Here is a 26,866-nt window from a genome sequence, read left to right as displayed (position 1 = left end):
AGTATGAATAATATTGTCTAAAAGAAAAGATATTAAAAAGCAACGACTTAATTGACAATCGGTATATTTGTGCTTTTTCATGTTTGTTACTTTTAGTACATACTAATCTCTAATATAAATAAAGTAAGATTGTAATTACATAATATTTTTTTAAAAAAAATCTTATTTGACATCATTAGACTTTTTCTTATTAAATATGTATTATTTATCTAATTAATTTATGACATCATCTTTTGAATTTAAATTTTTAGTCTCTTCATTTGAAAGTTTTTAAATCTTTCAAGCCTAATGTAATATAAGCCTAATGTATAATAACATTGCTTATTTGCCTCTACAATATAGACATTTTTCCTTACGTTTTTTTTTTATGTTTCATTATGATAATAAACATGTATTTACGAAACTTGTTTAGAAATACCCGGGTTGAACCCGGGATAATTAGTTAGTTAAGTTTAAAAAAAACATTAAAATGACTTATTGTATTAGATCTAATGTTTATTAATTATTAAGTCAGGAAATTTTTTTTAACCATATGACTTATTGTATTATGTCTCACTTATTAAGTCAATTAAGTTTAAAATCTAAAAGTTTATTTAATTTCCTTCCGGAAAGGGAAGTATTAGTATTTAGTACTCGCGGACTATATATCCATCACAAATATTCAAATCCTAGAAGAGGTATCCAAAAGCTCATCACACCATTATAAAACCACATTCTCCTCTGTTGTTTCTTTGTTATACTTCTGCATTGCCTCATCGATCATGTGCTAAAAACACACACTGTCAACACACACACAGAGTAACAAATTAAACATCATCGATCACTGATCAGAAATGAAGATCAATTCGAATTAAATGAACCTTGCTGCAGGTTTGTTTTTACCTACCAGTTTTTGACCTCCTTCAATTTCATTCTTGTTTCTAGCTTTACATATTCTTCATTCATTAATTAAAATAATAATGAATATCCATCCATATATATTCCATGTTTTATGATCATATACTATATATATATATATATCTTAATATCTTATCTTATAGGCCAGTTTTCGTTCTTCATATCATATCAAAAGCTTGTGAAGAAGATCGAGGTGATTAATTTAGTCCATTATATTTTTAAATCCAAAATCGTCTTCTTTAATTTATTGCGAAATCTACTACTGTTATAGTGTGTTGCAAAATTAGAAATTAAATTTTAATTCTTTACCTTTGATTTGACGTAGTACGTATACTATATATATCATCATCACATTTTTTAGTTCATAGACTTTTCAAGGAGATTCAATCTTTACTCATTAAGAACCATGAAAAACTAGCTAATTTTGTCGTAATAAATCTGTTTACATCTCAACCTTCTATATATATATATATATACTAGCCTTGTACCCGCGCGATGCGGCGGGGCATAGGAAAAAAACGTTGGTTAAGTAGTTGTACCGTGTTATTACATGAGTGTATGATTCAACTCAAGTGTTTCTTAGTCCGGCTGAAAGTGCAAACCGTCGTTGTTTTAGAGTGAGCGTTGTTTATGTTGATTGATTATTAAATTCGATAACGCATGTGTGTTTTTTTGGTATACTATGTGAGAAACTTCACGGAAGAGGAGAGACAAGCGTAAGTTTTTTTTTAAGGGTATTTTTGGAATTTCAAGAATAAAGTGTTTGATGGTAATATAAATTAAAAGGGTAAATTAAAGATTTTAAAGGTAGAGTGTTAAATTTTAAGGGAGATAGTTTGTTTATATAGATAATATAGATATAGATATAGATATATAGATATACATCGTCGAATATGACATTTTCTGTGAAAGTCAGAGTGTATAACTGAGAGTTACCAAGTTACATTTGCATGCTTCATGATCGATCATATAATAAAGTCTTGATACTATACATACATCTAATATATATATATAATATATATATATAGAATATATATATATATTATATATATATATATGATATATGCACACAGCACAAGCACACTATCTTACATGTCGCATTTCTTTTTTAATTAGTTTGATCTACAAAAATGTATGTATGTTTTTACAATACATTATTTTTTTTCCGATAGATTGGCAATAAACACATTTTTATTCGATACATACAAAATACATTGTAAAGATTGGCAAAAAGATACATTTTTATTCGATAGAATGTTAGATTAACGTTGATTAATCTACATACGGATACACCTATTTTTATTTAAGGCTTTGTATGTGCATGTATTTGTCATGGGTTGACACGACGTACGGCCAACTTCGCAATAATTGTGTGTTTGATGATCTTTATTAAATACATATAAAATGCCAAAAGCATTAAAATGAAAAGAAGTATCAACTTTATTTAGAAATTTACACTTCATATATATTTCAAAAAGTAGAAAATAATTATGAATACTTTTATGTATATAGTATGTGATGGGAATAGTACCGACAAACCCGTCATCAACCGTGGACATATCTCGTTTCGAACATCACAAATATATTACGAGTATCATATATCAATATATTCAATATTAATACTACTTCTAATTTAATGGGTCATTTATATCACGTCCTTATATTAAATTTTATAATATAACGATAGAAATCCTTTAAAGTTTTATTTAAAATTGGACCAATTTGAATTATTGGATATATGGCTTTAAAAGTTTAATTTTAACCATTAATTTTAATTTAATAATTTAAGTTGCTGCATTTCACCTTTGCTTATTTAATACGTATATTTTTTCTTCTTTTTTTATCGTTTAATAATTTTAAAAAAAAGTCAATTTTTTCCGTTATGATCCGATGTAAATTACCATCACTATCCCCAATTTGTGCAACCATAATTTCAATAACAAGTTGTTTCATAACGAGCAAGTACTCGCGTGTTGCGTTGGTGAGATGGTGGTGTGATAGGTCATAAAGTGTTATAGGTAATAGAAGATGATAGGTCATAGAGTGTAATAGCCAAATGCCTTAGCCGTACGGGCTCCGCCTTTAGATTTAAAAATTCGTTGAAAGTATATCGAATGATATCTCTAATGAAAAAGCATGAAATTTTAAGAACACCTATATAATTTTTATGATTTATCGATATACGGTTTTTGAGATAAAAGATTTTGAATGAATTGAAGAAATAAATGATTTATGGCGAAGAGAGAAAAAAAAATGATTAGTTGAGATTTGAGGAGAGAGAAAATGTAATATAGTTATTTTAGGTAAATATATGATATATAGGGGGCATTTTTAAAAAGTAAATGTTGAAACTTAAATTTAGACAGAGACTTTTTGTTTTATAATATAGTATAGATATGCATGAGACCGCTACATTATGCGACCATTCTTTAGTCAAATTTCCCGTGGTTACATTTCTTTTCATAAAAATCCTTTTTATTTTGTTTGTGTCTATCTATATATTAATCTTCTTTCTCTATCATTCTATTTTCCAAAATGATGATAATTTTGTTACAATAATTTTGTTACAATGATTATTAAATGGGGTTGGCTAAATACAGCTCTTAGGGCTGTGTTTAAGGTGCATAAATTGTTTATACATTTACTATGAAAATCAGGGAGCATGTTTTTAATATGAAAAGTACAAGTTTTTTTATACACGTTAAATACAACCCTTAGGGCTATATTTAGCATTTCCTTTATTAAATTAAAATGATACGTAACTTTTAAAGATATATCATTACTCTAATTGGGATTTCGAAAATGTAAAGAACTAGAGATATGAATTTATGGTACTAGGCTTTCTAACTTGGCATTTAACTAACTTTTACTCTTTTAGTACCTATATACATAGAACATACCTAAGTTTTTTGAAACTTTTGTCAATTCTATATACCGCATTTGATAATGCCTTTTTCAATTTTTTTTCTCTCTCTCTCTATATATATATATATATTATAATATCAATGCCGTTTCAAGCTGATAACTACAATATAGGAAAGTGGCATGCGATCGTAACGATGGTGATTTTGGCTTTGCCAAAATTTCCATTTTGGTTATTAAAGTGGGTAAGAATGGAATGTTAAAGTACTTTTTAATTTACATATATTTCTTTGACAATTATATGCAGCACACTAAATTTACTACTTACATTTTACTCGTACATTAATATCAAACTCTCAAAATGCTACTTAGGCCCGTTCCTTTTTTTAGTCATTAAGTGCTGAATACATTAAGTATTGAATGTATTAAGAATGTTTGTATGTATTAAGTGAAATATAATTAATTGACGGTTATTTTTGTTTATTAAATTAAAAATAAACATGAATTTTGACCGAATGATTAAGTTCTTGACTATTAAGTTTTACTCCTATTAATTGTCGTGTCTTTAACAAATTAATAAGTTTTTTTTTATTAGGTAGAAAAAAAAAAAACAATGACAAAAGATGTACCAACAACTGAACACTAGCAAGTCTACCATAAAAACTGACCACCAGCAAGTTGCAATAAATGAGCTAACTGCCAACTGGTCCCTTGCCAATTTAATATAAATTTAATCTGAATATATACATATATCTAACGAGTAACTAGCAAGTACATTTTTTATTAGGGGATGATATTTAAAATCGTGTATTTTGGAAGGAACACGCAAATTTTTGGTACTTTTGTACCTAGCTTTTATATCTTGTAAGGGGTTACTACCGTGTGAAACTTTTGAGCATGATAATCCATTGTTATTGGGACGAATAAGATTCAAACCCTTGACCTTAGTATTCAATTGGTCTCCCCATGGACCCCACGCATAAGCGGAGACAGGTACCACTGAGCTACTAGTTCATTGGTGTATTAGGAGATGATATTTGTACCACTCTTTTTAATTTTCTTATTACCATATACAAGTATCATTGTACACTGTACAAGTATTAACTGTGATAAAATAATCAAATAATTTGGTACTATTATCAATTCTCTTTTGTATTAGTTAGTAGGTGAATCTTATCGAACAAAGAATAAGAAAAAAGAAAACACAATCAAAACACGTCTATTATAGCCCATGTGTTTGTGTGAAAATGTGAATCATCAATCATTTGAGTTTTGGATTAGTCAACTTATTTGAATTGAATTGGCTTTCTCATGTACGTCTTTGTTTATCTATGTCTATGTCACTAGCAATTCAAACATTATTCTTGTCTTTGTTTATGCTAAAGACCAAAAGAAGTTGATATATATATATATATATATATATCATAGAATATTGGAGATAGATACCTTAGAGTGGACTGTTGTTGTAATACAGGACGACATTAGTTTTTAGCTAGCTAGCTAATTTTCGCATTCCCCGCCCATCTTGAAAGATTGTTAATTAATTTATTAATTGGTACATAAACTTTATATTAATAGTCCATTAAAGGTCGATATGGTGTTCTTGAGGAGACGGCTCGCTTGTTGTACACGGAACAAGGAAATCGGCAACTGGAGCATCGACTTTGATCGACCATCAAACGGTATGCTCTCCTTCTAGCTAGCTATCTCGCATATTCTAACAGTATTAATTGTTCATAACTTTGAAATTTTGCCATATAATTATTTTAAAATATATCTATAGCCCTATATATAGACCAATAATGATAATAAAAATGTCTTTGTATTTGGTAAGTAATAGTGTACGGATTTGATTTCTTTACCCACTACTATCACACACACACACACATATATATATAGTTGAAAGCAACAACATATATATGGTTTGAATTCTAACAAGTCCGTGCACCACCAGTCATATTCAAATTGCTAACAAAAATATTTGAATTTTTTAGATTTAGATACGCGCTAACTTGTATCGCTATCGCTACAGAACTTTCTGTTATTGATCGATTAACAAACTTGCACGACACGTACGACGCTAACGTACCATAACATTCAGTAACTCACTATAATTGTTTAGAACTCAAAACTCTAGATTATTACTATATAACACGACTCTTTGCACAAACTTAATTTCAATGAATTACTATGTATTTGCCACACACTATATTTTGTATTTTTTTTTATTTTAATCAATAAATGTGTAATTATAAAGATTAGTGGTAGGGGTGAAGGAAAAAGCTATAAAAGAAACTTAAAAATGAAAGTGATAGTGATATACAAACCCAATCCATGGCTCTCAACTTTTGCTCAAAAAAATAAAAATATTAACAAGATTTTAAATATTTTTAATATACCGACATAAATAAATATGGTGGCCCTTAGATTTTTAAATTTTTTTCTTTGTATTGTGAGACTAGTTGTACCACACCCACTAACGAAATAACTACAATATGCCTAAGTGGTGGGGAAATAATAGTCATTTTCTAGCTTTTTGGAAAGTTATAAAAACATGCTAGTTTTCTAGTTGGAACATCTCAACTTTTATGAGATTCCTTGTATGCCCATGTTACGTTACGTCAATTTCCAAAATTTATTTCATTAATTAAAAGCAATTACTATATAAAGTTTAAAGTCAAAGTATGGCTCCCCTAGAATTTTTTCTTTTTTAATTTTTTTCTTGTGATGCATTTAGTATTTTCTAGAAAATGATACAGAAATCCTGACACATGGTTTTATGGATAATAGTATTAGATTTCCATGACTGCTAAGAATGGAATATTGTTGTGGATTTGCCGATCTAAGTTATAAAAAATGGGATTGACTTTTGTTGAAATAAAAAACCTTCATGTTCTAATTGGATCAGCATCGGAATAACCAAGAAAAGGAAAAAGTAGCCACAAGAAGAAAATAAATAAAGAATAAGATTAACAAAAGTTATAAAACCAACTGGATTGGATTAGTGGTTGGAGCCCTTGCCTCTGAATACAGAGGTCATGGGTTTGATCATCATACCCAGCAAGGTTGGAGGTTTAAGGCTTTCTACATCCCAACCTCCCCATACACCGACGGTATTTGGGACCCAAAACCCGTAAGTTGGAGGTCCTTTTATACCTTTGGTAGAACCTGGAAGCAGCCACAACCTCCTCCATACACCGTTGAAGACGGTATTTGGGACCCAAAACCCATGGAAGACGACATTGAGAGTGTAAAATTAACAAAAGTTATAAAACAAGAAAAAGATGAACCAAGTACAAAGTTGCAAGCTCTAAGTACATGCGGTTGACTCATTAATGGCAAGATGGGTGGGTTTGACAAGTCAGGTAACCGGTCAAAACGGATTACGGGTTAAAACAGATTGGGTTGGTCTGACAACCCACTTTTGTTTTCCTATACTTAGACTTACTGAAAACTAGTTCATATGTTATAAATTAATATTCATAATAATGATCTAACAATTTTAAATATATTTTTGAAGATTTTCAACCAGTAATTTGTTACATTAGACTTGAAAAACATAACCCAAATCGACCCTTTTATCAAAGAACGTGTCGGAATTGCCACCTTTAGTTTTTAAAGATACCTTTTGGATCTCTATACTTTTTTTCTACGTTAAGATGTTTTTAGAATGTTTGTCATGCAAACTGTATCTGCAATTGCTTACCTGATATGCTACATGCATGTCTAAATGACTAGATTTGAGTCATTTGACTCCATTGTTAACTCTTAATCTTCAAGATGTCATTTCTAAACTAGTCTTGACCATTGAAATTAACTGCACCCTAAACCTTTGGAAAAAGGAATCTTCATAATTTCGGCCCCAACATTTGTGCAGCTTCCTATATGAACTATAAGCATTTTTAAATGCAACTACAAGTCTACAACACTTGCAGCATGTGCTTGTCTTTACTAAAGAATGAAACTGTATTATTTGAGAGTTGGTAACTCTATGATTCATGTCACCTACCCTTTCTGGCTCTCTTCTAAAGTTTTAATATACTCATTACGGGCGGACCCAGGAGTGCCTGTGAGCCGTATCGTTTTTTACGTAGTGTAAACTTGGCTAAAAAATTCTGATTTTTCAAAAATGAACTGGATCCAAGAGAAATATGTATCTGGTCTAAAAATTTTTGTGAACCTGGTTGTATTCAGTCTTGGGGTCTGCAAGTGCTTATCATTATGGGAGTAGACACAAATCCTCAACTTCCATATCATTTCCATGCATTAATTTCACTAAAATGAAACTCATGACAGTGAAAATATAATTCATACCTGATTCCTTTTCACCTAACATTTTTGGACTTTTTTTGTTGCTAATATTTACATGTTAGTCACTGAAATAGGACATGTAAGCTTTAACAAACTCTACGCTTAATACGATCGTGGGTCTATAGTCTTTTATTGGTTCTTAATTTAGAGCAAGACGTAAAAGGGTCTTCCAAGAAAACATTTAGCAAGAAACAACTTTAGATGGCTTTAATTATAACTTTTTTGATCATGTTGAGGTATCTACATGTCTCGTGCATGCTCAAAAAAAGAAGCAAACATCTAAATGTCTCGTATTCAACCTATTTAGTTATAGATAGGTTGCTATATGTATGTTTTTATCTCTAACAGGTCAGCTGCCTCTTTGTTTTAAAATCACTAAAATGCATTTGTAATGCATAAAACTCTGGAATTATATTATTCACAAAAGAGAAAATATATTATTGTATAGACTTTCAAAACATATTTGACCCACTAATTGATAAAAAAGAACTTTACCTTTATCTAAAAGGATATTCAGGGCAAAGTCATTCCCAGCTGACCGGACCCAGCCCTAACCAAAGTTGCCTGTTTTGACTCATTACCCAGGATGTCTGACCCGCCCATTTTGGAACCTCTGCTATCCTCTTGACTTTGGCAAATCACGCAATGATCAAATTCAATGCAAGATATAACTTCATATCTAACACATGAAGTACAAGCATCATAACAAAACTATGCTAGATTAGGTTATTTAACACAATGAATAACTTTTGCTTTCTTGTGTAACTTAAAAATTTTCTTGATCTTATCTGAAGCATTTTAGGTCTCATGCTTTACAAACACTTGCAAAACTAAATACGACTAAAAAATTTCAGGAATTATGACATATAATGGGCTTGAGAACTGCATTCTCAGTTCAAATTCCTGTGAGGATGAAAGTGTCGCAAGTAGAGGAGATGAGTATCCTACTGACTCCCTTGACGAAGATGATTCAACTTGTTCTTCTAGCAACAATGCTTCGGGATCATTTTCTCAATGGACAATGATGAAAAAAGATGAACAGCAACCAGACGAATGGGAATGTTCGGAAACCCCCCCAAAAAATGTTACCAAAGAAAAACCATCACTGATAGTACATATCTCTGACGTGGAAATAATGAAAGAAAAATTTGCAAAACTGTTGTTGGGTGAAGATACTACGGGAGGGAGCAAGGGTCACTCATCTGCTTTGGCTTTGTCTAACTCCATAACAAAGCTTGCTGGTAAACTTTCTCATTCATTTCAACTCCATAGCATAGATGAAGCAAAAATGGGCACTTTGGCAGGTTGGGTAATGGGTCGGGTCAGACTGGGTTGAACCAAAGCACTTTTTGTCCACATTTATATACACGCAATAGATGTGTCAAATATGAATACAAAAAATGGTGTTCCAATATTGCTCGATAACATTGATTACCTAATATCTTACAAAAGGCACATTATATGACTGTATATTATTTTACATAGTGAAGTCAACTTCATTAGACATGTATTAATTTACAGGAGCTGTATTTGGGGAGCTTTGGAAACTGGAGCCTCTGCCAGAGGAGAGAAAAAGCAACTGGAGAACAGAGATGGAGTGGTTACTTGCGCCTACAAACTATATGGTCGAGTTGGTTCCTGCTAAGCAATATGGTTCCAATGGCCGAACTCTAGAGGCATTTATTTCTTTTTATACTCAAACTTCTTGGGTTTTTCAACATTTTCTGCCAACAATCTAAACTGTTTCATGATGCAATTTGACAAAGCAGATCATGAGACCAAAAGCTCGTGGAGACATTCACATGAATCTCCCAGCACTACGCAAATTGGACTCCATGCTTCTTGTAGGTGGTCTCTTCACTACCACTAAATTATGAACCCTTAACCTATACATCAGCTATCTTTTAACACTAGCGAGTCAACGAAGAAAATAGGTAGTGTAGGGTGTGTCAATTTAGACACCCTTCATATGCCTTCTGAGTTCTAACTACATATGTTTTGAGTCCCTCACCTGACCCGGTCTGAGAATTACTCATTTTCACCTGTTATACAACTCTCTTATTTCAACACCTGTATTATTATCATATGACTTGAATACTTTTGTTCATCAAATTATTGAGTTGGCTTAAAACACACTGACAGGAAACTCTAGATGCTATGACAAACATGGAATTTTGGTATGAAGATGCAAAAGGAAAGAACAGGGGTATAGAAGAAAGCAAAACATGGTGGCTTCCTACACCACAAGTACCCATAGGTGGACTTTCCGATGGCGAGAGGAAAAAGTTGCTCAATCAGGCAAAGTTGGTCCACCAAATTTTCAAGGCTGCCAAAGCTATAAATGAAACTATCCTGCTTGAAATGCCTATACCAAATATCATCAGCGAGGCACTTCCTAAGGTAATATCTGCACTAACCATCACGCTTTAAGCTCAGAATCATATTGGTAGGTGTCAACTTCGATTCACTTCCAGAAAGGTGGATTCGGTGTGCCATTCTGCCATTTACTTGGTTTTATTTGGGATGTTTTTAATCTCAACTGGCTCAAAAAGTTTCACGAGTAAACATGGTGGGGTAGCTGCCTATATTGCCCCAAAGCTATCTCCTCCCATATGTGAAGTGTAGTGACAATATTTGACTATAGATTAATATATCATATCAGTATTAAACACATTGTAAAAAAATCTAAAAAATGAACGTTTTTTGGTCTATCTAACCAGACACGTACCAAGAAAGACCAGATTAGCCCGTTACCCTATTGGCTCTGACTTCTCATCTTCCATCTTCAAATAAACTGTAAAATATAGCCAAAACCAAACGAGTCAAAGGTCAATCAATGTGCGTTTTTAAGCATGAAACGGTAAAATGGGTAATCGGATAAGGTTTTCCCTATTCAGGTTAACGGGGAAGGCAAGTCTTTTCTGACTCAGATGTATTTTAAAGCATGCAACTACTAATCTCAGTATTCACAAAACTTATTAGGATTGTGAGTGTCACGCTCTGAAGTCAAAAGCTACAGATTATACTAATAAAACGTACTGTCACAAGCCCTTTCAAACCGTAGATAAATTAGCCGTTTTGTACCGTTGCTCAACCTGCCCATTCTTCCATCTGTATGTTACTTACCAGGAAACCTTAAAAAGTATCCTACTGACTTAGTTTTCTCATTTACATATATTGCAGTCGGCAAAGGCAAGTCTTGGTGATGATCTTTATAGGACATTAAATACAGCCTCTTCATCAGCTGCCGGAATGCTTAAATTACTAAACTTGAAATCGGAACACAGTGCTCTTGATACTATTAACAGACTTCAAGCAGCAGTATACACATGGAAAGAGAGAATTTCGATACAAGCCAGAGCTAGATCTCCCGCAAGAACATCATGGTCCTTCAAAGATCCTTCTATGGAGCTCAATAAGATTGACTTTTTAATAAACCGAGCTGAAGTTCTTTTGCAGCAAATCAGAACCAGATACCCCAACCTTCCCCAAACCTTTCTCGATGTTATGAAAATTCAAAATGGAAAGGTAAAATCATCCACAAAATGTCATTTTATTGGTTAGTATTGGTGAAGACGTGAAGTAGATACACAACTTGGATAATGGGTCAAAATGAGCTTGGTATGAGGTGTCCAAGTGGTCAGGTGACCTGACTTAGGTTCAAAGTTCCCTATGTAACATCTTGGGGTGGTCAGTGGAAGGGTTAAGAAATGGCCACGTGGATACCGCGGTTATGCCGCTTATATCAGAGTCAAAAGACTCGCCGTCCCCAGGTAACCAGATTAGGAAAACATGCTTTAAAAAATTATTGGGCAATTTTATGTGCTAAAAAAGTATATATTGGGCTACTTTCAACTATTCGAAATATTTTCCTTCAGCTATTTTATATTTTATTAGTTTGATCCGTTATTCGGCCAAAATAGGTCATTTCTAGTTCAGGCCAATCAGGATGGGCTGACCCAAAACTTCTTTGGGCAACGTGAAAAACATGATTTATTGATTTATATATTATATTAACAGTACTACTCTACGAATAAAATGTATACTTATGGGAGGTTTATGTACTAAATAACATTAGTGGCAACTTTCTGATTTGTCCCAAGTGGGAGTAGAACCCACAACTACTTTGTTAGTGGTCATCTTGATAGCCAAAAGGCGAATGCCCTAAATTGACTCATCCATAACTAGATGGGCCAAAAACCAAAGGTACGAACTATGTTATTCAGTAATTGTTTCTTGACGTACACAGGATATTGCACACGCCATTTTAGAAGCTTATTCTCGTGTACTTGGAAACTTGGCATTCAACATACTGGCTAGAATTGGAGACATTTGTCAAGCGGATGTATCAGTCGATCCTAATTCACCATTGGCAAAGATTAGCCTTCCAGGGTTAAATGTTTACGGAATATCAGGTATTTCTATTTCCAGTATTAGTGCAAGGTACACATCAGTTGATAAGATGAATAGCATAGAAGGGAAGTTGAGTTTGTTAAAAGACGAAAAGGCTTCATATACCTCTGCTTTAAGTGACGAGACATATACAAATTCGGTCACAGCAACCCCTAGTAGAAGCCCTCGATGTTGTATGGGTAAAGAGGCTTGATTTACACCTCCAAATATGTCACCCTAGTTTTGGATATGTATATCAGTATATGTAAATGATAGTACTTGATAATACTATACAAAAACTCATGCTTTGGTATGTAAGAATCAGGACAAACTAAACCATATAATCACATAGCTCGGTGATTAATTAACATCAAGCAAGTTTCACCTATGCAGATGGGATTTGAAGAAATGACTTCGCTTACGAAAACCAATTGCAATTACACAATTCTATTATTCCTGCGAATCATGCATTTACAGTAAAACTGAGCAAATGCGTTAGAGATGAAGATAAATAAAATTTAGAAAGGGTAAAAGTAGAATTGGCTCTTACACTAATATAAACTGGTTGCAGACTTGCAGTAGAAATTACTTGATGTAATAATTGGGTTGCCAAAATTTACACTCCCTATAGGCCGGGGGTTCCAGAGGAGTTAGTTTTGTAACCTTACGGAACAGTTAGTAGTTACAGGACCCATATGGAAACATCAACATTTTCACCAAGAAATAAGATCATATATAATTTACTTGACTTCATATTGATAGATATTCTATGACAGTATTGATGTAAAAACTCAAAACTAGAGAAGTTCAAGAACTGCAATAGATATCGAGAAAGAATGAAAGATTATCCAAATAGAGAAATTTTCCGACACTTTGAACAAAAGCCGTATCTAAATTCGAAAGCTTACTCTTTCCTCAGATTTCAAACAAGAAACTCTGCAAACTCGGCAGTACAAATGCATATCTTGTGATCGTGGATTCTCGGTTTAACCAGCATAGAAATTAAAATCTCATAGAAGCCAAAAATATAGTCCATACATGTCATAATTATATTGAATCACATTTCAATTTTCAAGTGGGTTACAATACGTATACTGACTGACGTACGTTATCATTTTCTGTACACGGAAATATCATAATTGAAGGTGTAATTTTTGATGGTCTAGTTTTCTGTATGGTATATGGTGATATGCTTTTGACCTTTGTTGTTCATTAGGGGCATATTAGTAAATTTATGCTTTCTTGACTTTTCCTAACTTTGGTCAAATCTTCGGTTTTACCCCTTATCCTTAAATCAGTTTTCAACCCTAAACTTATTTTCTTATCATTCTTGATCCTCAACTTTTGTTCAATATTATTTTAGACCTTCTACTTTTTTATTCCAATTCCAATTGCAATTCCAAACATCAGAAGTGTAGAACAAAAAAAAACCTTAAATCCTGCGTAAAGCCCAGAAAGAAAGAATCAAAGAAATTACTACTGTGACAATTTTAAGGAGTTCTTTTCATTTTTAAGGTTGGTTTACCAGATTAATATTATTATAATACTCATTTACTTTTTTTTTTAATAATAATAATAATAATAATAATAATAATAATAATAATTATTATTATTATTATTATTATTATTATTATTATTATTATTATTATTATTATTATTATTATGATTAACAAAATTGTTAAAGTAAAAATTTAAGTGATGATGTAAAAATTGTATGCAGATATACATTGCCGTAGAAAATAGATAAATGGGTTTGCCGAAATTTACTCGCCCGAAAGATGAAGTAAAAAGTTGTAATCTTTATGTAGCTAATTGTGGTCCGGGTGTTGGACTTAGTTTAGATTCTATTGCCTCAGCGTTTAGCTTGTTTGGAACAGTTAAAGGAGTGTATCCTGCAGACAATAGTGGTTGTCGTGTTATTGTTTCGTACAATGACGAGAGTTCTGCGCAAGCAGCACTTATGGCATTGGACAGGAAACCGTGCCCTGATCTTGGAGGTCGGTCTTTGCATATTCGTTATTCAGTGCAACGGTCAATGGGTCAGGTATTGATTGTTAGTGTTCCATTGCAGATGCTTAAAGTTGCAAACTTTATGTTTGTCTTTACTTATTGAAGTTGAAACTAAATCCGAAATGTGTATAGGTTGTTAAGCCTTAAATTTGATTGCAAAAACAATTTAGAATACGCTTCACTGGAGTTTTAATGTGTATGGTCCTTTTGAGTTTTGACCCGTTAAGTTTTTAGCTAATTTAAATTTGACCCATTTGAAAGAAACCAAAACCGACCAATTCATAAGTAATTAGGTAAAAGATGCCATCCTTACATATTTGATAAGTTAATAAGTATAATCACCTTAGATTTGCATATTCTTTGCCAAAAAGATAGAAACTTGTGGCCACCAACATACATACTGTGACATCTCGTAGAAGGAAAAACAATCTTGGAAGTTTGGTAGTTGCCATAACAAATGGGTCTTGTATTTCATCTTTCTATAATTCATGGTTGTTGAACTATGTGCAGCAGTGCACGGGTGGCAAAATGGATGGGTTGGGGTGTTCGGTAAGGGGTCAAATCAGGACCTGGTTAGAACTGACAATTTTAGCACGGATTGAACTGGCCGGCCAGGTTGGGTTGACCTAAAGCACTTCTTAAGATAAAATTTTGATTATAGAAACTATACTATTACAATAATTATCCTGACATTTTGAGAATATAAGGTTGAAATAGCGAGCTTTACACGTATGAAAATGAGATTCCTGTTCATGTACTTTATTTGGAAGCCAACTCTCTTGCAGATGATAGAGCTTGTAAATTGGAGCTAGCTATATTGCTGATGTCTATCCTACATGTTCTCTTTCGTTGACAGGTGAATACTACTGATTCAGTTCAGGTATCTTTGGAAGCATCAGAACTGAATATTCCGGGTATCTACTTGATCCATGACTTTGTTTCAGCTCAAGAAGAGGAGGTGAGGGATCTCTTCTTTGTATATAGACAAGATAAGAGGTGTCAAATGGACTGTTGTGTTAACAGTAAAAATGGGTAAATTTTGTATGGTGGGGGCATTCTGACCCAAAACAGTTTTTTTCTCAAAATACTTTTCACAATGAATAAGTAGTGTCATATGACTAAAATACTAAATTTTCATTATAATCATCTAATTTATAATTAAATTGATCTATGACATTATATGAAGTAACAATACATTTTGGGCAAAACCAATTCCTTATACCTGTTAATCGACTTGTTAATATGTAAATGGTTCAAAATTTCCTACCTTATACTAGCCCTTGATTCTTATCTGCCTTAGCTGTCTTAAACAACAAGACATTGCACCTTGATTCTTATCTACATTTTCAGCAACTGCTTGCTGCGGTTGATGTGAGGCTTTGGCATAGTCTTGCAAAGAGAAGGGTTCAACACTACGGTTATGAATTTTGCTATGATGTAAGCTCTTGATGGCACACTCTAATTTTAGAATTTTGGATCTTAAACAAAAGTTTGTCTGATGATCTTCATTATGCTTAAAAAGTTATCACCTGAATGTTGCAATTAAATACATTGAATCAAATGCTAGCATATTTTAGGCAATTTACCGTTTTACTCAGAAACATACTATAATTTATATCCATCTAAGAGATAATAGTAACATACTTCTGAATTCTGCCCCATTGGGGCTAATTTATGTATTCTAGTTGTTGCGTTGTATCATTGTTTGATGGATGAACCACTTGTTATGTCTCTGTTTTAGTAAAACGGACAGAAATAAAGTATATTGTTATTTTTTTACAAAATATATGCAATGCCTACAAAGGCAATTCCCCTGTAGTACATTGTTATCATGTGCATCTGTCATCTGCTCTTTCTAAACAACATCATGAAATTTATTGCTATTTTGTTACAAGAAATGTTACTATATTTTCTCTTTAGTTATTGTGTTATGCGGATATACAGCTATTACAATTTTATAAACTAAATGAGGTACGGGTAGTATTTTTTTGGTTGATTCTTAGATTGCTGATAGAAAGTGAATATATCTAAAAGTACTTATTAGATAACAAATTTTAACTTTGGTGGTGCAGATAAGAAATGTCAACACACAACAGCAACTGGGTGAACTTCCATCATTTGTTTCCTGTGTACTTGAAAAAATCCCTGTGTTTAAGAAGCGTGATGATGCTGCTGATGTATCGTTAGACCAGCTGACCGTAGGTTTTATCACTGATCTTAATAATCTGATGATGTGTTGTGAAAATGAAGACATCAGTGAAAACTTTTCACTTACTAGTCAACAAGACTATGAGTAATACTCATAATGTAATTAGATACCAATTGTGTAACAGCTTGTGTGGACTCTGTGAGGCCCTCTCATTTTGGGTCGTCTTACCAAGGTTTTTTGGAGTTGACAAATGGGTGGGTAGGGTAATTGGTAAGTTTATCTATGGGTCAAAGTGGATTGAGTTGGATTTGATTGGATTGAAAGACTTCCGAAATCTTAAATGTTTTTAGTTATTTGTGTGAAATATAATTACAAAATGTATTAATTTCTATAGAAAATTAAATTTAATGTACAATCTAATAAATAAGGTTTTATACATTTATGCATTATGAGTATCCTTTGGGGGAGTTTCAACCAGTTTCCTTCTTAGCTAGTAGAATTTTGAAATTATAGCTTTTTTGCTTGTAAGAAATAAAAAAAGTAACCCACATCGATTTTTTCGTAAGTATATGAGTAGAAAGATGTCATCTTTAATCCTAAATATTATATATGGTATATATATGGTACAGGTTAATGAATACCCAGCAGGTGTAGGGCTATCACCGCATATAGATACCCATTCAGCATTCGAAGGCTCAATTTACAGCCTTTCATTATCGGGACCTTGCATTATGGAGTTTCGACGGTACTCAGACATGGATGGTGATAAAGATTCAGAAAGTTGTGATAAAAGCTCAAGTTTTATAAGGAAAGCCATTTATCTTCCACCTCGATCAATGCTCTTGCTTTCTGGAGAAGGAAGATATGCTTGGCAACATTATATTCCACACCATAAGGTATTGTAAGCTTTCACTTCATATCTGCATATTCTTGTGCAACTAATTAGGTCATAAGATATTTGATTTTCTTGTACAATTGAAAATTATAGTTGTTTGATGCACTGAATTTGTTTGGCAGATTGATATGGTGAAGGACACCGTGATTAGAAGGGGTTCAAGAAGAGTATCGTTCACATTTCGCAAGGTTTGTCAACTATCAACCTCCCCTGTATTATCTTTACTTGGATCATGCCATTAGCTTGTACCACTAAGAAAGAAAGATTTAAGTAAATTGTAACAGGTTAGAAGTGGCAATTTTGACCCAGAGCCATATAATGAGTAGATTAGGGTTGTAATATATCTCAAACAAGTCAACCGAAACTTAATCTAAAAGGGAAACAAGTCGAACGGGACAGATATATTTAAAGTCACCTAAAGTCTAATGCATTAAAATCTTTTAAACTGCCATATGTGATTTTTTTTGTCATTATGGTAGCTTTTAAACATAATTTGATGGATTAGTTATTTGTAACTTTCTTTTCGTAATTGGACAAAACAAAAGAGGTTTGTATCAATTAAACTGTGCTTGGGGTTAGCTGTACTAAGAATGACTCAATAGTCAATACCCCATCTGCCGACAAATATGTTTACACCCTGTTTACACCACTCTTTTTGTGAAGAACAGGACTATGTTTTACAGCTTTGGAAACCAAGAGGACTTGTTCACTATCTGAAAGCTCTTGTTATTATGGCAGAATAAAAAAATCTGATAATTTCACATGTTTCTGTAGGTCAGAAAAGGACAATGTGAATGCGATTACCCTCAATTCTGTGATTCTCAAAGATAAAAGTAAAGCAGATGACGGGTTCTTATTCAAGCAGATCATTGGGTGAACGATCAAAACAAATTGAGCTTTGTGCACACGGTCTTCGCTTTATATCATAGAGAATCTTGTGTTGACATTACTTGGCTGCTAGCATCAGCACATGGGCTCTAAATGAGCCTAGGTTTTGTAAAACGAATTATACAAGCATCGAAAATGAAAACGATGCATCAATGCCAATTTTGGTGCAAACTGTTTTGTTATCTAGATGCATCGAGTTTAACTTCATTAAGTTTGGATTTGATTACATATACAAGCTCTAAACATATAGCAACTCAACCTTGAGTTCCTGTCATCATTAATTGGGTTCTCATTACAATTTTTTGGTCCATACGTCTATAACTTTAGTTATATTACGCATGGAAGTTCTTATGTACATAACTTTTGGTCAAACTTAAACAAGCATGATATGCTAACATGGTACTTACAAAGCTTGGACATTTTACATGTATAATTGTGCTTTGTAATCGCAAAACACAATTATAGACATACAGATGCTAACTTGTGAAGATTACATGGCCTCTTATATCGAATGGTAATGATCGAGTCTTCAACGTTTTATTTGTGCGTTGGCCATTTTACAAAGATACAATCATTTAGTTGACCACAAATCAAACTCTCACACGTATTCAAACCTCTATTTCCATCATTAAACTACAGAATAGCAGAGTTTAACCACCAAACAAACCTTAATTTTACTTTACAGGATTCATTCACAAGGAGTTCATTTTATCAAGTACCTGAACACAATTTATGGATCATTTAGCTTTTCTATTTGACGCTAATTGTTTTTCATAGCTTGCAAGACATAAATTTACAGCAATTATAAAGGATATGTTTGTTTTGCATTAAGATCAACTTTGTTTTTCCACATGATCTGATGTTGTACCAGATAAAACAAACATTTATGTTCCGAACTTTCACAAACTCAAGCCACTCAAACAGGAAAAATATTTAAGACTTTTTATTCAACAAAAACAGAACCCAAACACTATCAATAAGATAAACATTATCATTAAGTTAACACAATAACATGTTTGGTTGGAAAAAAAATAACAGCAATAGAATATAAGTAATGACGATAACAACCTTTTACAGTTCAATCATACTTTCTTCATTCCGCCTTTGCATCTCCAGAGCAGCAACCACCACCATGCTGGTGGTGATGATGTTGGTGTTGGTGCTGATGTTTTCCCTTCAACTGTTTCCTCATATCATATGCATCCTCTCCATCTGCATAGTACTTTGCCTCTATGTCATGGATCTTGTATCCCAATGTCTCGGTGTACAAATGGAATGCTGCACGATTACTCTTCCTCACGTGCAAAGACACATACTCGGCACTAAACACCTGACATTTTTTATTTCCAAAGTAAGAACTGATTATCACTCGTGTATCAGTAGTTGTAAATACAAAGAAGCATAAACTGTACTTCCTACTGTCCCTTAACAAATTCAACTAAAGACACTTGTGCATTTAGACGATCAACACATATTTAATCTTAGAGGTAGCAATTTCAACCCATTACTTATGAATGGTTCAATTTGGGGAATGAGGTCAAATGAGTGAAGCAAAAGTGTATATTTGAAAAATAAGATGACCTAAACAGATCAAATTCACCCAAAGTGCACGTTAAGCGTATACAAGAACCTCCTAAACCAGACTCTTTATTATTCTTTAAAAGAACCCAACTAGATATTAAATTTTATGAAATAAAACTAAAAGACCATTTGAAATAACATACAGAAACAAGCTTATTTCTTTCCTCATGGTTACAAGCCTAAGGGCTAAGGCAAAGGTAGCTTTAAGCAGCAGGTGTTTGTAATTGTAGCAGACATAACAATCAACATGATTCTAGACAAAAGTAAGTCCAAGTAAAACATGATTCAATATAATCAAGGAGGTGACTGAGGTACTTCCTATATGTTTATTGAGTTTTAATGAATCAAAAAAACAGTTTTGAGTAATCAGATACAAGCAAACTAATTATGATTTCTTTACTTTAGCTCCTACAGCTTTAAATAAGCAGAATTGCCAAACACTCGAAAAGCTTCTTAGCTGCTTACTACATTTCATTACTGTAGAAGCAAATCCACAGTTCCACATACTATCTCCACTCTCCAATACTGTGTTTCGTGAAGGCTAATCATAAACTTCTGATTGTTTCAGAATGTACACAGCCAATACACTCAAGGGTCAGTAAGTACTAGTAAAAGCAAAAATATGTTTGTATGGATAACTTTTCATGATCGACTCCCCACAATGATGAATCTTAATAAAAAAGGGATCACTGTGGCCCGCTCGACTGTGTGATATGCAACATATAAATGGAGAACTTGCATCGTATCTTTAATGAAATACACGTGCACTGAAACCATATGAAAGAAAGTGTGGAGCTGACAGGGTATACATATACAGTCAGGTATGTACTCAACAGACAGGTTAGAGCTGGGTCAGCTATACCAATTAGATGAGCAAGATTATAAATGGCGTGTCTTTCACAACCATATATTTGCAAAGTATAAAGAAAAAGTAACAATTTGTCAAGGAAAAATTTTCCCACTCGGACAAAAATCATAGCTAATCTGGATGAAGAACCAAAGTAAACGAAAGGTGGTGAACTTGTTACCAGTAATAGTATTTAAATATTTGGCACAACAGTGGGAAATTTCATGTGCATATTGAATCCTGTTTGGGAATGCCACGAACTTTTACCCTTTAAAAAATATAACTTTTAACAAGCAATGACAAACGTGGCAATGCTTGTTGGGTTTTGGGTTACTATCACCCAAGCTGGATACCTCCCAACTTAAAAAACTTAACCCTATCCTGAACACGCTTAACTCAAGTAACCAAGACATGACCCACATAAACCCATTTATCTTAACAGCCAACGCCCAACAGGTCAAACAGGTCGTGAACTATATATACAGGATACGGGGTCAAAAAAGTTGCAACCTTTTCTATTCTGTAGTATTCGGTTAACAAGTCGACCCCCATCTATCCACAACTAACCCGAACACTATCAGTTTATTTAAAAAGCTAGTCAGGTTTACGACCCGACCCTAATCCGTTTACTTTCATCAGCATAACACCCACTAATTACTATATCTCATATATCTACAAAGACAAAATTATCAAAAATCCATAAACTCAAAAACTATATTAAAAAAAACATAAACTTGGTATCAAAAAAGACCTGTTCCATGGCCTGTTGAGCAGCAGTCATGAGCTTAGTAGCAAGACCCAACTTCCGATGAGTACGGAGGACGGCAAGGGACGTGATATGGCCGTGACACTCGGTGGTTTCTTCTTCCATCTTAGCAAGAACATAACCGACAATCTTGCCGCCGTAATCTTCGGCGACATAAAGAAGGTGGGGCCAAGACAAGATGTGATAAAAATAGTATTTCATTTGGTAGTTTTCAGGGAGGCAGAAAAGATTACATGTTTGCATCGCTATCAGGTCGTCCATCGTTGCTTTTCTTATGCACACCATTGTTCTGTCTCTCTGCGTGTGTGCGTTTTGTGTGTTTAGGGTTTTTTTTGTTTGGTTTCTGAAGATAAAGAGGGGTTAGGGTTAGGGATTTTGTTTTGGAAAGTAAAATAAATATTGGGTTAGGATTAGTAAGTCGGGAGTAATATATATAATTTTGTTTGGTTTTTAGATTAATTTTTATTAATTTCTAAATAAAGTAAAATTTTGATTCATAAATTTAAAAAATTAATAGTTTTATTGGTTGTTTTAGACCGTTAATTGCATAAAAGTTATATTTAACAAAAAAAAAAAGTTAATTTTTTTTCTAGGTCTAAACATTTGAAAACAATTAACATCATTATTTTTATGATTTCAACAGATAATTTTTTTGAATAATCATTAAAAAATTGATTTTTCGGATTATATAATAGATCAGTTAAACAACACTCCAACCGCAAGAAAAATTTATAAATTTGTCACTCAAACAATAATGCATTATCTTGTTTGACTGACAACATTAAGTCTTAAGATATTAATAACAATATATAAAACACAACAATAATATATAAAGGAAATGCTTATGTAAATTTATTTTCAAACTTAAGTTTAACTTTATTAAGCTACACTAATATCATATAATAAGTCAAAACAAAAAGAAAAATTTTAATATAAACTCCAAAATATATCAATTCATATACATTACAAGGTTTTATTAAGATGGTGTTTGATTAAACTTATACTTATATTAGTATATATTAAAACATAACTGTAATACCAATTAATTAACAAATTATGAGGTTTGATTTTATTAAATTAAAAATTGTTCATGTTATAATTCATGATTAAAAATAAAAATTATGAACAGTAATTATAAAAATTTTTTAGAAAATTTCTCATTAATTTATATAATTTTCTTTTACTTCCAACACTAATCTATATTTTTTTTAGTCTTTCATAATAAGTATCCATTATAGATTTATAGTCTTCAACTTGATTTAAAAAATTCATCATTTAATTAATTAATACTTTTCTAATAAAAATATTAATAATATATTTTCTTCTAAACATTAAAATCATTTGTTAAACTATATTAATAATTGGGTGGGTGGTTAACATCATTATTTTTATAGACAAAAATAAAAAGTTCTATTTTCATATCTTACAATCATATCTTACAAGACTCTAAGTTTTATTCTAGTTTAGATACAGGTCCTTTTCTATTTTAAATAGATTTAAAAATCGTCGATCCATAAAAGATGTCATCGGATGTTTATTCCTTTCTAGGTAGTTTATTTATAACTATTTTTTCATAAGCTACGGAAATTAAAAAAGTTTTATTTCAAAACAAAAAGCATAAAATAAATTTGGTTAAAAAACTGAGAAAAGAATAAAAATTCGAGAAGGGAGTTAATACTTAATAGCGACATAACCACAAACAAATACGAGTATTTACTATTACTATTACTATTACTATTACTATACTATATATATTACAAATTCGATAAACTAAACCGTAACCCTAATTACTATTACTATATATATCCAGAGTTTGAAAAGCAAGAAGCGGACAAGTAGTAGTGAGAGTAAATATGGATTGGGGTTTTGTGAACAGAAGCTGGGAAAAATGGGCGTCTAACTATGTTTCCTCCAATGCTGATGCTGGTATCTCTTATCACACTTCTTTTCAAATTTCCTGCCTTTCTAATTCCTTTTTATTTATTTATTTTTAAATATTAATAATAATGCTTATAGGTAAATTAATTTATTATATATCTATAGGTCAACCATTGAAGGCTGCTCTGCTAATCAACTATGATCCAACCGGACCTTCTCGTCTACTGTCTACCATGTAACTTTCCCAAATATATAAATTGATGTTGTATATAATTATGTTTGATTAAAGATATCTTATTTTTCTTAACTTTTATTTTTTAAACATTAGTTTTAAGTAGTTTTTCAACGCTTTCGCTTCATATTTAAGTTTAAATTAGAATAATAAGTTTCTAGAAATCAATATTCTCGGCTTTGAGCTGTGGTTTGTGGTCGTGGTGCAGGGGTTGGTTCTTGTGATTTATAACATAATATAGATGGATGGTATTATTGTATCATTACGGGTAAAAATGTAGCTTGGCACATGTTATTTAGGTAACATGTCTATATGTCTATGCTCGTCGATTGATGAACACCAACTATCCATTTTGTTCAAGAGCCGGTCTTTTCAAATCCATGTGGAACATAATGTGAATATTTAGAGTTCACGGGTTGTCTTTACTTATTCGGTGTGCATACTTCAGAAGGAATACATGATTAAAAACAAAAAAGTTTATACAATCTTGATTCTATTAGACTTCGCGCATGTGATTTAGGTCTTGAGCTGCCTAATTACGTGCACTTGTTAAATTGAACTTGTACATGTACAGTTAGTAGAATGTTAGAAAATATTTTCCTGGCTACTTATCTGACATTTTATATAGTTATTTCAATTACATTGTTATCTGGGTTGGTATATTACAAGGAAAGCTCACTTGAAACGGTAATTGGTATATATCTACTCAGTTTATCATATCCCAAACTTATATCATGAACGATATGGTACCTTTTCTATCTTTTATCAGTGTCAACTGGTGATTACTAGCCCGTGTCTGACCATGAATTACTGTTTGAAGATCAATTTTGATGTTTCTAGTGCAGAGGAGGAAGGTATAGAAGCAGATCCCATTGAAGTGGGCGAGTTTGTGAACTTCTTCAAACGACGCAATTACCAGACTGAAAGCTTCTTTATTGAGTCACATCAATGTAAGTACAAAAATGAAACTATAATTAGATTGAAAGCACTACCTTCATTAATTCTTTGTGATCTAAAATAACCTTTACACAGTTGTACGGCTGTACCTATTTCATCATAACTCATGCTTAGCATATAGTCACGTAACATGCTCACTACACTAGCCTATCTGAACATGTATGTTGAGTTCATCAATATTTTCTTTGCTTGAATTTCTACTAGAGTTGGCCTAATGGGTGGTTGGGTAACTCATCAAACAATGGTTTAGGTAAAAAAAGTTGCTTTGAAGTGCGGTTAAAACAGGTGGGTTGAGTTGGGCCAGCCTAACCACATTTCTTATCCATTATATTAAAACTTGTAGCGTAATGATAATAATGTTCTGTATATCATTACATAACTATATAATTACTAGAATAATCTAACCATTCTCTAATTACGCAGATTCATAGGCTTTTATGTATTTCAATAGAGAATTGATATTCTTACCACAAAAGTTGATACATTGACCACACAGTACAATTATTAAAGCACACTGTACAAGTCAGTGAAGCATGTTTGTGGTAGATTAATCAAAAGTCCATCTAATTCATTTCCTTTGTAGTTAAATCCTGACCCGTCTAAATTGTTTAACATAAAACACTACCAAAATCTACCATTATCAGTTAAAGGGCTACAATCAGCGAAAAGTAATTAAGATACAATTATGTCCATCTAAGTAATTATATTTTCTGATTTTGGAAGTGTTTAGGGGTGAGGTAAAGTTTCAAATACATGCATGTACTTTTACAAACTATGATTACCTAGGTGGACATCACTTATCGGTATATACTTAATTGCTATTATTTTTCATTACCCCTTAATTAAATGGGTCAAGTTGCCCCTCTAATTTTTGCGTTACAGATTTCCTAGTTTAATGTTTTCTTCAAAGCAATTTCATATTGTGTAATTGTATTATTTTCTTAATTGCTTCATCTACGGTTTCATTGTATTGGTTTCTGCAATGTATTTTCATCTTGAATCTAAGTTTCTAATAAATTCTGTTCATGACTCACTTTAGCTTTTCTGAAGTTGCACCTCAATTATAGTGTCCAAGCTCATGCTAAACCTTCTTTGTTGACATATTACTCCAGCTTTTTAGTATGGATGTCATAAGATGATTTACCATCTTTACGGAATTTTTTCATTTGGTTTTGGTTGCAGATATTGTTACATCAATACATGAGAATTGGTTTTGTGCAAGGTGCCTGGACACTTCAAAGCCTGCCGGTGAAGGAGCTATAGTGTACAAGACATCATGTTTCCTCTTTGTAGCATTGTAAGAAAGAATCTATTAGCCTTTTAATTCTCTACATGACTACATATTGAATCAGATTTTGACACATATTTCTGCAGATATGATGGCTCCATTGGTTCAGCATCTCGTGCCATGGCCGCAGTTGATCGTTTTGCATTGCATCTAGAACGAAGAAATCTATGATAATGTATAGTCAGATGGGGTACATTGTGTGTCTAGATTGATATAGCATGTGGCATTCTGTAAGAATAGCTTGATAGTTTGAATCAGCATTTTATGGTATTTTGGACTCTAACCATTACTCTGACCATGCTATGGCAGTTGAGTCTGACTCGAAGAAAAAAGATGCTATTATTATTAGGTCATGGGCATGTGTTGGGAAATCAAATGTACCAGTTTTTGTTATCATGGCTGTTGATAACTTGCATCTTTTGTAAAATGTTACTTTTTGAACACCCTTTTTGGTTGACTTATGGTATTCATAGTTTGGGTCAACCTAATAACATGTTCGATCAGTTTGTTATTCAAGCCTTTGGATTGGGTCATTTAGTTTCGGTTTGGGTTTTGGTTAAAACCAAGTCAAACGGAACAATTTATTAGTTTGCTTTGGGTTTAGGCTTCCGAATCTAGGCTTGCACTAAACATGAAAAGGCAATTAGTAGTACTAATAAGTTTTTCAATTTATAACTTGTATGATTGACTGATTGTTGAATAACCTAAGTCAAAATTGGGTTTTCTGTACAACTTGATTTGTGTTTACCGAAATGGTTTGAATTGATAGATATTATAGTATAATCAAAATTGTATATAAGCCCTTCTGATCAATAGTGTGTTAATATATATTTTTGCACCCTTTAATTTTTCTGTAATTATTGTTTAAAAGGTTTCACGATTGGGTCAACATGGATTGTGCCCGTTTACAGAC

General features: G+C 32.5%; 4 protein-coding genes and 1 long non-coding RNA gene across 7 annotated transcripts; 3 read left to right on the top strand and 2 right to left on the bottom strand.

The window, feature by feature from the left end:
* The first annotated feature begins 679 nt into the window (after nucleotides 1-679).
* On the top strand, nucleotides 680-12,850 carry LOC122606624 (rop guanine nucleotide exchange factor 14-like). 2 transcript variants are annotated; one of them, XM_043779830.1, is made up of 8 exons: nucleotides 680-870; nucleotides 5,338-5,441; nucleotides 8,925-9,311; nucleotides 9,592-9,746; nucleotides 9,840-9,914; nucleotides 10,213-10,470; nucleotides 11,254-11,598; nucleotides 12,320-12,850. In XM_043779830.1, exons 2-8 carry the CDS (start codon nucleotides 5,354-5,356, stop codon nucleotides 12,674-12,676), a joined length of 1,665 nt encoding a protein of 554 aa, XP_043635765.1. In that variant the 5' UTR covers nucleotides 680-870; nucleotides 5,338-5,353; the 3' UTR covers nucleotides 12,677-12,850. The 2 variants fall into 2 exon arrangements, with proteins under 2 accessions (XP_043635765.1, XP_043636467.1); XM_043780532.1 differs by lacking the exon at nucleotides 680-870 and adding an exon at nucleotides 1,073-1,090.
* LOC122608153 lies at nucleotides 10,129-13,591 on the bottom strand. 2 transcript variants are annotated; one of them, XR_006325322.1, is made up of 3 exons: nucleotides 13,371-13,591; nucleotides 10,799-10,864; nucleotides 10,129-10,708 (listed from the first exon to the last, which is right to left on the bottom strand). It is a non-coding gene; the product is annotated as an uncharacterized LOC122608153 (long non-coding RNA). The 2 variants fall into 2 exon arrangements; XR_006325232.1 differs by lacking the exon at nucleotides 13,371-13,591 and having other exon boundaries at nucleotides 10,799-11,258.
* A 258-nt stretch (nucleotides 13,592-13,849) lies between these two features.
* LOC122584729 (alkylated DNA repair protein ALKBH8 homolog) lies at nucleotides 13,850-18,662 on the top strand. The gene is made up of 8 exons (XM_043756780.1): nucleotides 13,850-13,977; nucleotides 14,183-14,506; nucleotides 15,329-15,430; nucleotides 15,823-15,909; nucleotides 16,545-16,670; nucleotides 17,251-17,517; nucleotides 17,639-17,704; nucleotides 18,291-18,662. The coding sequence occupies exons 2-8, from the start codon at nucleotides 14,210-14,212 to the stop codon at nucleotides 18,345-18,347; spliced, it is 1,002 nt and encodes a 333-aa protein (XP_043612715.1). The 5' UTR covers nucleotides 13,850-13,977; nucleotides 14,183-14,209; the 3' UTR covers nucleotides 18,348-18,662.
* Nucleotides 18,663-19,334: 672 nt separating this feature from the next.
* LOC122606839 (N-terminal acetyltransferase A complex catalytic subunit NAA10) lies at nucleotides 19,335-21,988 on the bottom strand. The gene is made up of 2 exons (XM_043779719.1): nucleotides 21,584-21,988; nucleotides 19,335-19,734 (listed from the first exon to the last, which is right to left on the bottom strand). Exons 1-2 carry the CDS (start codon nucleotides 21,881-21,883, stop codon nucleotides 19,498-19,500), a joined length of 537 nt encoding a protein of 178 aa, XP_043635654.1. The 5' UTR covers nucleotides 21,884-21,988; the 3' UTR covers nucleotides 19,335-19,497.
* A 1,379-nt stretch (nucleotides 21,989-23,367) lies between these two features.
* Nucleotides 23,368-26,436, top strand: LOC122585125. Its single transcript, XM_043757225.1, has 5 exons — nucleotides 23,368-23,524; nucleotides 23,642-23,711; nucleotides 24,549-24,658; nucleotides 25,848-25,962; nucleotides 26,040-26,436. The coding sequence occupies exons 1-5, from the start codon at nucleotides 23,452-23,454 to the stop codon at nucleotides 26,122-26,124; spliced, it is 453 nt and encodes a 150-aa protein (XP_043613160.1). The 5' UTR covers nucleotides 23,368-23,451; the 3' UTR covers nucleotides 26,125-26,436.
* The last annotated feature ends 430 nt before the right edge of the window (nucleotides 26,437-26,866 follow it).

This window comes from Erigeron canadensis, chromosome 1 (genome assembly GCF_010389155.1).
Source record: "Erigeron canadensis isolate Cc75 chromosome 1, C_canadensis_v1, whole genome shotgun sequence".
In the NCBI taxonomy this organism is placed as follows: domain Eukaryota; kingdom Viridiplantae; phylum Streptophyta; class Magnoliopsida; order Asterales; family Asteraceae; genus Erigeron; species Erigeron canadensis.
This window is presented reverse-complemented; position numbering and strand designations above follow the sequence as displayed.